The 13534-nt window shown below is 41.2% G+C and overlaps 2 protein-coding genes across 3 annotated transcripts; both read left to right on the forward strand.

The window, feature by feature from the left end:
• Nucleotides 1-4286, forward strand: LOC306919586 (uncharacterized protein). Of its 2 annotated transcripts, none has more exons than XR_013789578.1 (2): nt 1-3614; nt 4175-4286. XR_013789578.1 is itself a non-coding variant. In XM_079532345.1 (2 exons), exon 2 carries the CDS (start codon nt 911-913, stop codon nt 3515-3517), a length of 2607 nt encoding a protein of 868 aa, XP_079388471.1. In that variant the 5' UTR covers nt 9-121; nt 682-910; the 3' UTR covers nt 3518-3528. The 2 variants fall into 2 exon arrangements, 1 of the variants encoding a protein (XP_079388471.1); XM_079532345.1 differs by lacking the exon at nt 4175-4286 and having other exon boundaries at nt 9-121; nt 682-3528.
• A 110-nt stretch (nt 4287-4396) lies between these two features.
• LOC306919587 (uncharacterized protein) lies at nt 4397-7779 on the forward strand. The gene is made up of 2 exons (XM_079532346.1): nt 4397-7107; nt 7668-7779. Exon 1 carries the CDS (start codon nt 4404-4406, stop codon nt 7008-7010), a length of 2607 nt encoding a protein of 868 aa, XP_079388472.1. The 5' UTR covers nt 4397-4403; the 3' UTR covers nt 7011-7107; nt 7668-7779.
• Nucleotides 7780-13534: the final 5755 nt, after the last annotated feature.

Below are 13534 nucleotides of genomic sequence, written 5' to 3' on the forward strand. Positions count from 1 at the left end.
GATGGCTGCTCGTTACCTGATTAGGAGCACCTTAAAAGGAATGGAGCGTCAGTCATTCAAACAAACACCAGATGCAAACAGCAAAGACAACTCTTGGGTTCTACCTCCAAAGACGCCAATGGTCGGTGATATTGTTTTATTTATACTTATGTATGCACTGCAGTACTGTTTGATGTGGTTAAAATCTGGCTAATTGTGTTTAGTAGCTTCAACTGCTTCAGTCTGAAGTGGGGAAGGACACATTAACTTGCTTGAGAGTTGGATTTCATTTATGTTTAGTATCTCTTTACAAAATAAGTTAGAAATGTTAAAATGATTTAAGAATTTAAAAGACTACTAAAATATGGACAATTCATGTTAAAGGTTTAAAATGCCTTGTTCAATTAGAGCTTAAAGTTCAGCTATTTTCTTTAACTACTTATTCAATTTAAAATGCTAGATGCTTACTTAACTTGAATCCTTATTCCTTTATCCAAGCTTAAAGGGTAAAGTAATTTGAAATGTTTAATTTGTTTAAAATGTTGACTAAGGTGTTCATTGTTTAAACACTGTTTAAAAGACTTCATTATTTGAAAATACATGTAATGTTTAAAATCAGTGGTTAAAAAGAGAACCTGGTTTGAAAGGATTATCATTTGTTGTTTGGCAATGTTGTTAATCTTTGTTTCCTTGTGTTCGAAGGTTTTCAACCTAACTGAAATGACCAGCCAATCACCAATGAAGCCAACACTGAGTGTAAAAGTTGGAAAATAAAAAACCATTGGATTGAGTTGGAAATTGGAGTTGCGTCCTTGTATGTCCTTTGGAGTGGAACTGAGTTGAACTTGACAGTTGAAAACCACAGCTAGCAGCTGGAGGGAGATAAACGGCTTCCGACCAGATATCCTGTTGACGTGGAAGGAAATAAAGAATGGCTGAAGAGACGGTCAAGGATCTCAAGAAGGAGAGGACCACGGCGAAGAGCCGCTTCACCAGAACAGCAAACTATATTTTAAGGAGAGCAGACGGCATGCTGCAATCCGAGTTGATTGAAGAATTCAAAACCCTTTCAGTCTGTTTCCGAGCGGTGCTCGATTCAAATGAAGATGTCAGGATTGGGCTGGAAGCTAAAATGAAAGCTGAGGATGAAGAAGCTGATCTTGATGAGCAGCAAAAGGCCGACATCAGGAACACTTTAGAAGAAGCCGAGACAAAGCTGGCTGAGACCAAAGACATTATTCAGACTAATCTGTGGTTGAAGTATGGAAGAAATGAGCTGGGAAGGGCAATCCTTGAAGCGGAGAGAGCTAATGAGGCAGCGGAAAGGGTAGCTGTGGAAAGTAACAACCTAGAAGGCTATGAAGTACACCTCACTGTTTGGGACAAGGAGTTGAATGCAGCCATCTCAGCCATGTCCACATGGGAGAGGTGGATCCCTGGGGAACCAAAGGAGGAGATTGATAGAAGGATGGTGGACCTAAGAGCGTCCAACAACCAGCTTCTATTCAAGAAAGCTCAACTTGTCACTGCAAGGAGGATCGCCGAGCAAGGCACAGGACCAACAGCACCACCCCAACCGACAGCACCAGTGGTGAGAATCAAACCAACCACTCTACCTATCTTCAATGGAAGCAAGAGAGAATACCACAGATGGAGGAAAGACTGGGAAAGCCTGCAAAAGCAGGGGGAGCCATCCGGATCACCGGAGGTGAAGAAAATTCAACTCTTGGAAAGCGTGGATGGCAAGATCTCAAAAGACCTCAGACTGTCAACATACCCCGCTGCCAATGACATTTTCAGAGTATTGGAGAACAGATATGGCAACAAGTCAACCATCACTATAGAAATACTTGAAGAGCTGGACAAGATGCCACATGTGAAGGGGGACCAGCCAAGGCACGTCATTGACCTCATACAGACGGTGGAGAAGGCCCTAGCGGATCTCACAGAATTGGGAAACTCGGGAGCTATTAACAACCCACTAGTAATTAGATCACTTGAAAGCAAGTTGCCTGACTTTATACTAAGAGACTGGCTGATGTTCATGGTTGAACCCACAAACAATGTCACGTCAGACAATCACTTTGACATGCTCTTGAAGTTCCTGACAAACCAAGAAGAAATCCTAGAGAGACTCGAACAGCTCCGAAACGTGGAGAAGATGGACAAACCAGATCGTTCATATCATTCAGAGAGGAAGTTTGCCTCAACAAGAACCACAAAGAGACCAGACCTTGATGGGGTATGTGGTGTCTGCGGTGAGAGTGGGCACAACAACAAAATATTCTTCTGTAAGATATTTAAAGGACTGAAGTTACCTGAGAAGAAAGATGTGTTGGAAAAGATGGGAGCATGCACAAAGTGTCTAGGATGCCATGATGAAGATGGATACTGCAGAGACACTTTCCTTTGCAGAAACACAGACTGTGAGAGGGGAGGCAGCTGTGCTCCGGACCACCATTATTTCCTTTGTCCTAAAGCAGAAGGCAAAAGAGGTGAAGAGGGAAAATTCAAACTGACAGAGGAACAAGAGGAATTCCTGTCTGAACTTTCCCCAGAAATGGCATATCGCGGCAGAAGGGCTTTCACCAACAAGACGACAGCGACACGCAGCACTTCAGCTAAGTCTAAACTTCTGCAGAAGAATGGGCTCTCTGAACTTCCGGTCATCATGATGTTGATGCAAGTCACTGCAAATGCAGGGCAGAAGATTGGGACCTTAATTGACCTTGCATCAGACACAAATTATATTACCCACAAGGCTGCAAAAAGACTGAATTTAAGAAAAGAGAAGATAACTTTAGTTGTCCATGGAGTTGGTGGAATGACCACGAAGGTGAAAACGCAAAGATATCTCCTCAAAGTCAGAGTCAAGACTCCCAAAGGAACAGTGAGAGCTCATGAAATGGTCTGCTACGGCTTGAATGAAATTGCCAAAGTACACCAAGTAATTGAACCGGAGAAGTTGCAGAAGTTCTTCCCAGAGGTCACACTTGAAGAATTGGAAAGGCCAGAAGAAGTTGAGCTTCTCATTAGCCATCGAGAGGGAAGACTCGCTCCCCAGAGGGTAAAGGTCATTGGAGACCTCGTCTTGTGGGAAAGTCCACTTGGCAAGACGGTGGGTGGAGCACATCCTGACTTGCTTGAAGAGGTGGAGGTGGCAGCGTACAAATCAAATGCACACTTTGCTCGCTCCATGGGGACAACAATCAAAGTGCGAGGCCCCAAAACAATGAAAGTGGGAGGCCCAAACCAATCAAAGTGGGAGGCAACATCACCAAAGCAACCTGCGCCGACTGACAAAGGATGTGATGCATCGCTTCTCTCAAGTTCAAGAAGAGACGGACTCAAGAAAGGAACCAGAGTCAAAGGTGTGAAGACTTGTGACCTCTCTGTGTTTGGAAACCCAGGAGCTCAAGTGGGAGGTGTTGAGTTAAAACTCAGAAATGGACAAAATCTGGTCAGCATGACATCTCACACCTCAGAAACTACATCTCCCAGAATGCAGCAGCAAGATGGCTGCTCGTTACCTGATTAGGAGCACCTTAAAAGGAATGGAGCGTCAGTCATTCAAACAAACACCAGATGCAAACAGCAAAGACAACTCTTGGGTTCTACCTCCAAAGACGCCAATGGTCGGTGATATTGTTTTATTTATACTTATGTATGCACTGCAGTACTGTTTGATGTGGTTAAAATCTGGCTAATTGTGTTTAGTAGCTTCAACTGCTTCAGTCTGAAGTGGGGAAGGACACATTAACTTGCTTGAGAGTTGGATTTCATTTATGTTTAGTATCTCTTTACAAAATAAGTTAGAAATGTTAAAATGATTTAAGAATTTAAAAGACTACTAAAATATGGACAATTCATGTTAAAGGTTTAAAATGCCTTGTTCAATTAGAGCTTAAAGTTCAGCTATTTTCTTTAACTACTTATTCAATTTAAAATGCTAGATGCTTACTTAACTTGAATCCTTATTCCTTTATCCAAGCTTAAAGGGTAAAGTAATTTGAAATGTTTAATTTGTTTAAAATGTTGACTAAGGTGTTCATTGTTTAAACACTGTTTAAAAGACTTCATTATTTGAAAATACATGTAATGTTTAAAATCAGTGGTTAAAAAGAGAACCTGGTTTGAAAGGATTATCATTTGTTGTTTGGCAATGTTGTTAATCTTTGTTTCCTTGTGTTCGAAGGTTTTCAACCTAACTGAAATGACCAGCCAATCACCAATGAAGCCAACACTGAGTGTAAAAGTTGGAAAATAAAAAACCATTGGATTGAGTTGGAAATTGGAGTTGCGTCCTTGTATGTCCTTTGGAGTGGAACTGAGTTGAACTTGACAGTTGAAAACCACAGCTAGCAGCTGGAGGGAGATAAACGGCTTCCGACCAGATATCCTGTTGACGTGGAAGGAAATAAAGAATGGCTGAAGAGACGGTCAAGGATCTCAAGAAGGAGAGGACCACGGCGAAGAGCCGCTTCACCAGAACAGCAAACTATATTTTAAGGAGAGCAGACGGCATGCTGCAATCCGAGTTGATTGAAGAATTCAAAACCCTTTCAGTCTGTTTCCGAGCGGTGCTCGATTCAAATGAAGATGTCAGGATTGGGCTGGAAGCTAAAATGAAAGCTGAGGATGAAGAAGCTGATCTTGATGAGCAGCAAAAGGCCGACATCAGGAACACTTTAGAAGAAGCCGAGACAAAGCTGGCTGAGACCAAAGACATTATTCAGACTAATCTGTGGTTGAAGTATGGAAGAAATGAGCTGGGAAGGGCAATCCTTGAAGCGGAGAGAGCTAATGAGGCAGCGGAAAGGGTAGCTGTGGAAAGTAACAACCTAGAAGGCTATGAAGTACACCTCACTGTTTGGGACAAGGAGTTGAATGCAGCCATCTCAGCCATGTCCACATGGGAGAGGTGGATCCCTGGGGAACCAAAGGAGGAGATTGATAGAAGGATGGTGGACCTAAGAGCGTCCAACAACCAGCTTCTATTCAAGAAAGCTCAACTTGTCACTGCAAGGAGGATCGCCGAGCAAGGCACAGGACCAACAGCACCACCCCAACCGACAGCACCAGTGGTGAGAATCAAACCAACCACTCTACCTATCTTCAATGGAAGCAAGAGAGAATACCACAGATGGAGGAAAGACTGGGAAAGCCTGCAAAAGCAGGGGGAGCCATCCGGATCACCGGAGGTGAAGAAAATTCAACTCTTGGAAAGCGTGGATGGCAAGATCTCAAAAGACCTCAGACTGTCAACATACCCCGCTGCCAATGACATTTTCAGAGTATTGGAGAACAGATATGGCAACAAGTCAACCATCACTATAGAAATACTTGAAGAGCTGGACAAGATGCCACATGTGAAGGGGGACCAGCCAAGGCACGTCATTGACCTCATACAGACGGTGGAGAAGGCCCTAGCGGATCTCACAGAATTGGGAAACTCGGGAGCTATTAACAACCCACTAGTAATTAGATCACTTGAAAGCAAGTTGCCTGACTTTATACTAAGAGACTGGCTGATGTTCATGGTTGAACCCACAAACAATGTCACGTCAGACAATCACTTTGACATGCTCTTGAAGTTCCTGACAAACCAAGAAGAAATCCTAGAGAGACTCGAACAGCTCCGAAACGTGGAGAAGATGGACAAACCAGATCGTTCATATCATTCAGAGAGGAAGTTTGCCTCAACAAGAACCACAAAGAGACCAGACCTTGATGGGGTATGTGGTGTCTGCGGTGAGAGTGGGCACAACAACAAAATATTCTTCTGTAAGATATTTAAAGGACTGAAGTTACCTGAGAAGAAAGATGTGTTGGAAAAGATGGGAGCATGCACAAAGTGTCTAGGATGCCATGATGAAGATGGATACTGCAGAGACACTTTCCTTTGCAGAAACACAGACTGTGAGAGGGGAGGCAGCTGTGCTCCGGACCACCATTATTTCCTTTGTCCTAAAGCAGAAGGCAAAAGAGGTGAAGAGGGAAAATTCAAACTGACAGAGGAACAAGAGGAATTCCTGTCTGAACTTTCCCCAGAAATGGCATATCGCGGCAGAAGGGCTTTCACCAACAAGACGACAGCGACACGCAGCACTTCAGCTAAGTCTAAACTTCTGCAGAAGAATGGGCTCTCTGAACTTCCGGTCATCATGATGTTGATGCAAGTCACTGCAAATGCAGGGCAGAAGATTGGGACCTTAATTGACCTTGCATCAGACACAAATTATATTACCCACAAGGCTGCAAAAAGACTGAATTTAAGAAAAGAGAAGATAACTTTAGTTGTCCATGGAGTTGGTGGAATGACCACGAAGGTGAAAACGCAAAGATATCTCCTCAAAGTCAGAGTCAAGACTCCCAAAGGAACAGTGAGAGCTCATGAAATGGTCTGCTACGGCTTGAATGAAATTGCCAAAGTACACCAAGTAATTGAACCGGAGAAGTTGCAGAAGTTCTTCCCAGAGGTCACACTTGAAGAATTGGAAAGGCCAGAAGAAGTTGAGCTTCTCATTAGCCATCGAGAGGGAAGACTCGCTCCCCAGAGGGTAAAGGTCATTGGAGACCTCGTCTTGTGGGAAAGTCCACTTGGCAAGACGGTGGGTGGAGCACATCCTGACTTGCTTGAAGAGGTGGAGGTGGCAGCGTACAAATCAAATGCACACTTTGCTCGCTCCATGGGGACAACAATCAAAGTGCGAGGCCCCAAAACAATGAAAGTGGGAGGCCCAAACCAATCAAAGTGGGAGGCAACATCACCAAAGCAACCTGCGCCGACTGACAAAGGATGTGATGCATCGCTTCTCTCAAGTTCAAGAAGAGACGGACTCAAGAAAGGAACCAGAGTCAAAGGTGTGAAGACTTGTGACCTCTCTGTGTTTGGAAACCCAGGAGCTCAAGTGGGAGGTGTTGAGTTAAAACTCAGAAATGGACAAAATCTGGTCAGCATGACATCTCACACCTCAGAAACTACATCTCCCAGAATGCAGCAGCAAGATGGCTGCTCGTTACCTGATTAGGAGCACCTTAAAAGGAATGGAGCGTCAGTCATTCAAACAAACACCAGATGCAAACAGCAAAGACAACTCTTGGGTTCTACCTCCAAAGACGCCAATGGTCGGTGATATTGTTTTATTTATACTTATGTATGCACTGCAGTACTGTTTGATGTGGTTAAAATCTGGCTAATTGTGTTTAGTAGCTTCAACTGCTTCAGTCTGAAGTGGGGAAGGACACATTAACTTGCTTGAGAGTTGGATTTCATTTATGTTTAGTATCTCTTTACAAAATAAGTTAGAAATGTTAAAATGATTTAAGAATTTAAAAGACTACTAAAATATGGACAATTCATGTTAAAGGTTTAAAATGCCTTGTTCAATTAGAGCTTAAAGTTCAGCTATTTTCTTTAACTACTTATTCAATTTAAAATGCTAGATGCTTACTTAACTTGAATCCTTATTCCTTTATCCAAGCTTAAAGGGTAAAGTAATTTGAAATGTTTAATTTGTTTAAAATGTTGACTAAGGTGTTCATTGTTTAAACACTGTTTAAAAGACTTCATTATTTGAAAATACATGTAATGTTTAAAATCAGTGGTTAAAAAGAGAACCTGGTTTGAAAGGATTATCATTTGTTGTTTGGCAATGTTGTTAATCTTTGTTTCCTTGTGTTCGAAGGTTTTCAACCTAACTGAAATGACCAGCCAATCACCAATGAAGCCAACACTGAGTGTAAAAGTTGGAAAATAAAAAACCATTGGATTGAGTTGGAAATTGGAGTTGCGTCCTTGTATGTCCTTTGGAGTGGAACTGAGTTGAACTTGACATTTCCATAGACAATACCCTTCTGGACTTTGGGTTAAAAGTTCTCCGCATAATATCCTGCAGTATTTTGTCACAAGCCAGAAATGTATATACAAGTGTATAACCAAAAAACGAAAATCTTGTTCTGTTGTTTGCTTGTAAAATGTGTTATATTGATTGTGGCAACACAAACTATTTCTCAAATGTCATAATTACATATACCTAACATCTGAAACAAGTATTGGTGCCTTAGTTTAATCATATGTGAATTTAGATCATGAAATGTAGCAAATTTGTTAAAGAAAACTCTTTAACATATGAAACATACACAATAGTTAATTTAGCCAAAAGCTTATGTTTCATACATAAAAAAATCACAACCTACTGGGTAATGAAAGGTAGAAAAGAAAAGCAGCCCACCTTGGCCCAAAATGGCTGAAAAAGTATCACAAAGTGTCACAGAATCTGGATTTAGCTAGGGCGCCCAAGCTGGCAACCTTTGGGGTCGCCATAGCGGCCAAATCCATGGCTGCTATACCTAAAATGGTTTTGGCTGTAATATTTGAACCAGATGAGCTACAAATGCAAACATTGTGTCTATGTCATGTTTTTTGACCATTACAAACACATTGGAATGCTTATAATTATGATTGAGTGTGTCTGGAACCTTAATTTGCATATTTACAAGATGGCACTAAGTGAAAACGAGTGAACTTTTGACATTTTTGACAAACTTAAAAAGCATTAGAACACATTGAAATGCTCCGATTTATGAGTACATCTATCCAGAAAACTCTAATATATATGTTTTTATATATATGGCCACTATACCCAAAAAACGTATTCAACATTTTCACCCAGAACACCTTTAGGAACAGCCTAAAAAAAGCAACCTTTGTATGTTACACATTTAATTTATTTAAAAAATACAAAATGAAAGTAATGGAGTTCAGTACATTCCTATTGATAGAGTATGAGTAGGAGTATGACCAACTAACTTCACACTCGGCATGCACGTTGCTGCTGACCCCAGCACAGGGACATTTATATGTCCGGTGTCGAGTTGATTGGATAGGCGGTTGTCCAGAACTACTTACAGTATGTACGCCCATGCATGGGTATGGGCGTATCAGTATAGTGTAGTGTAGTGTAGTGTGTACTACACTACACTACACTACACTACACTACACATCGAAGAGGAAGGATGGATGGGGAAGGATCAACATATGGAATGTCAGAACAGGTTCTGACATACAGTATATCCATATGGAGATCTAAGGGTTGGGGTCAGTTGTAGAGTTGCTGGCCAATATTGATGACATCAGGGATCTCCATCCCTGATGATGTCACGTGATGTCACTCACAAGACCTGGGCACCATATATTGGGGCTTTCCCCATGTATGGGGATTTTGAGTGATACACTGACTGACTGACGGAAAATGCGCACTTTCTTAGTAAATGCGACCTGTGGTTGCAATAATATAGTATAGGCATATATGGAGATCAGGTTGTCCAGAACTGCTGATCCAAACGATATGCCCCTCCATGATGAACTGTGGAAATCTTGCTGCATTGTGACCGATGGTGAGTGACTACGTCGGCCCCCTTCAGTTTTTACATACCAGGTGGACATTGGGTTTGATGATGTCATCATCTACATGCTAAACAGGGCATTCACACACCTTGGCACCATGGGCAACGCAGTTAGAATCATGCTTTGACTTCTCCAGTGTCTTCAGAACTATCCAGTCACAACTGCTTACAGAAGCTTGCGTTGATGGGGGTGGACCATGGTTTGGTGGCATGGATCTCAGACTATCTCTCGGGCAGACTGCAGTATGTGAGACTGCAGGGTTGTCTGTTCGGAGGTGCTGGTGAACATCACGGGCGCTCCCCAGGGCACAGTGCTGTCACCTTTCCTGTTCACCCTATAAACATCTGACTTCCACTTCAACTACAAGACATGTCAGTTGTCACCTGCATCTCAGGTAACAACACTGTTGAGCATGCATGGTTACGGAGGTTGTGCATTGGAGCAAGGCAAATAGCCTCTGGCTCAATGCTAGCAAGACCAAGAAGATGGTGGTGGACCATGGCACGACCAAGAGTGTACCTCCGGTTCCCAGCAACATATTAAGGTAGTGGAGAATGTAGACAACTACAAGTTTCTAGGAGTGCACCTGAACAGGTCATTGGACTGGTCTGACTACTCTGGTCTTCTGTTCTTCTCAAGAAGGCTCAGATCTTTTAGTGTGTGCAACAGGATACTGCAAATGGCTGGTGAGGAAGGTGTTTTATGTGGCGGCCATATTGGATTTGGCCGCCATGGCGACCCCGAAGGTAACTGGCTCGGGTTCCCTAGCTAAATCATTAGAGCATGCCCTGGACTACATCTGGGCCAAATTTAGTCCTTTTAATATTGATTGGCGCGGAAAAATCCATAAGGCCCGTGACTATTGCTGAAATCTTGTCCATATACAGTAGGTGATTATGGTCATTAAAGCTAATTATACTAATTATGAAAATTGTTCAACATATGCAAGTTAGCACCCATACATATTCAACATTTGTACTATAACATTTTGGTGTACTCAACATGTCTGGGTTCACAATGGGACTCTATGGGCTGGCAAATAGACTGACTAACTGCACTTGAGCTGCGGGGGGGGGGGGGGTGATGTGCAAATGTCAGATGCTGTGACACTTGGTGGTACTTGTATAAATGTTTCATACCATATGTTGTAATAATTCTGACCTTTAGTGCATTTATTTTTAGTCTTGTCCATTTTTTGCATTATTCCAATTTAGGGGGCGTGGTAACATTTTGATAGATTTTCAGCCATTTTGGGCCAAGGTGGGCTGCTTTTCTTTTCTACCTTTCATTACCCAGTAGGTTGTGACATTTTTTATGTATGAAACATAAGCTTTTGGCTACATTTTCTATGTGTATGTTTCATTGTGCTAGGTGCCAATCACTTAAGTTGAAGCGTTTTCTTTAACAAATTTGCTACATTTCATGATCTAGATTCACATATGAGTAAACTAAGGCACCAATACTTGTTTCAGATGTTAGGTGTATGTATTTATGACATTTGAGAAAGATTTGGTGTTGCCAAAATCAATATAACACATTTTAAAAGCAAAAACAGCAGCACAAGATTTTCGTTTTTTGGTTATACACTTGTATATACATTTCTGGCTTGTGACAAAATACTGCAGGATATTATGCGGATAACTTTTAACCCAGAGTCCAGAAGGGTATTGTCTATGGAAATATGCATTGAAATCGTAGTGCCAAAGACGCGGGAACGAAACCGAACGAAAAGGGACCTCGCAGCACGGCCTAACAGCACCTCAAAGGCCCTTAAAACAAGGCTCCAGACTTCCTAAAACAAACTGGTCAGGCTACTACTTGGCCTCACACACCCACCTCACCCCTGCCCACTTTGACAGGCTGGAATGGCTTAGGCTTAGGACGACAGAGGCCTGTAGATCTATAGTACATACGGATGGACCATATAGATCTGTAAAACATATGGATGGACCAATAGATCTGTAAAACATATGGATGGACCTTTAGATCTGTAAATCATATGGATGGACCAATAGATCTTTAAAACATGTGGATTGACCAATTAGATCTGTAAAACATGTGGAGGGACCAATTAGATCTGTAAAACATATGGATGCAGTAATTAGATCTGTAAAACATATGGATGGACCAATAGATCTGTAATACATGTGGATGGACCAATTAGATCTGTAAAACATGTGGATTGACCAATAACATGTGGATTGACCAATTAGATCTGTAAAACATGCGGATGGACCAATTTGATCTGCAAAACATATGGATGGACCAATTAGATCTGTACAACATGTGGATTGACCAATTAGATCTGTACAACATGTGCATAGACCAATTAGATCTGTAAAACATGTGGATTGACCAATTAGATCTGTAAAACATGTGGATGGACCAATAGATCTGTAATACATGTGGATGGACCAAGTAGATCTGTAAAACATGTGGATTGACCAATTAGATCTGTAGAACATGTGGATGGACCAATAGATCTGTAATACATGTGGATGGACCAAGTGGATCTGTAAAACATGTGGATTGACCAATTAGATCTGTAGAACATGTGGATTGACCAAAAACATGTGGATGGACCAATTAGATCTGTAAAACATGTGGATGGACCAATTAGATCTGTACAACATGTGGATTGACCAATTAGATCTGTGAAACATGTGGATTGACCAATTAGATCTGTAAAACATGTGGATTGACCAATTAGATCTGTAAAACATGTGGATTGACCAATTAGATCTGTAAAACATGTGGATGGACCAATTAGATCTGTGAAACATGTGGATTGACCAATTAGATCTGTGAAACATGTGGATTGACCAATTAGATCTGTACAACATGTGGATTGACCAATTAGATCTGTAAAACATGTGGATTGACCAATTAGATCTGTGAAACATGTTGATTGACCAATTAGATCTGTACAACATGTGGATTGACCAATTAGATCTGTAAAACATGTGGATTGACCAATTAGATCTGTGAAACATGTGGATTGACCAATTAGATCTGTAAAACATGTGGATGGACCAATTAGATCTGTACAACATGTGGAATGACCAATTAGATCTGTAAAACATGTGGATTGACCAATTAGATCTGTACAACATGTGGATTGACCAATTAGATCTGTAAAACATGTGGATTGACCAATTAGATCTGTGAAACATGTGGATTGACCAATTAGATCTGTAAAACATGTGGATGGACCAATTAGATCTGTACAACATGTGGATTGACCAATTAGATCTGTAAAACATGTGGATTGACCAATTAGATCTGTGAAACATGTGGATTGACCAATTAGATCTGTAAAACATGTGGATTGACCAATTAGATCTGTAAAACATGTGGATTGACCAATTAGATCTGTGAAACATGTGGATTGACCAATTAGATCTGTGAAACATGTGGATTGACCAATTAGATCTGTGAAACATGTGGATGGACCAATTAGATCTGTACAACATGTGGAATGACCAATTAGATCTGTAAAACATGTGGATTGACCAATTAGATCTGTACAACATGTGGATTGACCAATTAGATCTGTAAAACATGTGGATTGACCAATTAGATCTGTGAAACATGTGGATTGACCAATTAGATCTGTAAAACATGTGGATGGACCAATTAGATCTGTACAACATGTGGATTGACCAATTAGATCTGTAAAACATGTGGATTGACCAATTAGATCTGTGAAACATGTGGATTGACCAATTAGATCTGTAAAACATGTGGATTGACCAATTAGATCTGTAAAACATGTGGATTGACCAATTACATCTGTGAAACATGTGGATTGACCAATTAGATCTGTAAAACATGTGGATTGACCAATTAGATCTGTAAAACATGTGGATGTACCAATTAGATCTGTACAACATGTGGATTGACCAATTAGATCTGTAAAACATGTGGATTGACCAATTAGATCTGTGAAACATGTGGATTGACCAATTAGATCTGTAAAACATGTGGATGGACCAATTAGATCTGTACAACATGTGGATTGACCAATTAGATCTGTGAAACATGTGGATTGACCAATTAGATCTGTAAAACATGTGGATTGACCAATTAGATCTGTGAAACATGTGGATTGACCAATTAGATCTGTAAAACATGTGGATGGACCAA

Source organism: Electrona antarctica, assembly GCF_951216825.1.
Source record: "Electrona antarctica genome assembly, contig: scaffold_135, whole genome shotgun sequence".
Taxonomy (NCBI): domain Eukaryota; kingdom Metazoa; phylum Chordata; class Actinopteri; order Myctophiformes; family Myctophidae; genus Electrona; species Electrona antarctica.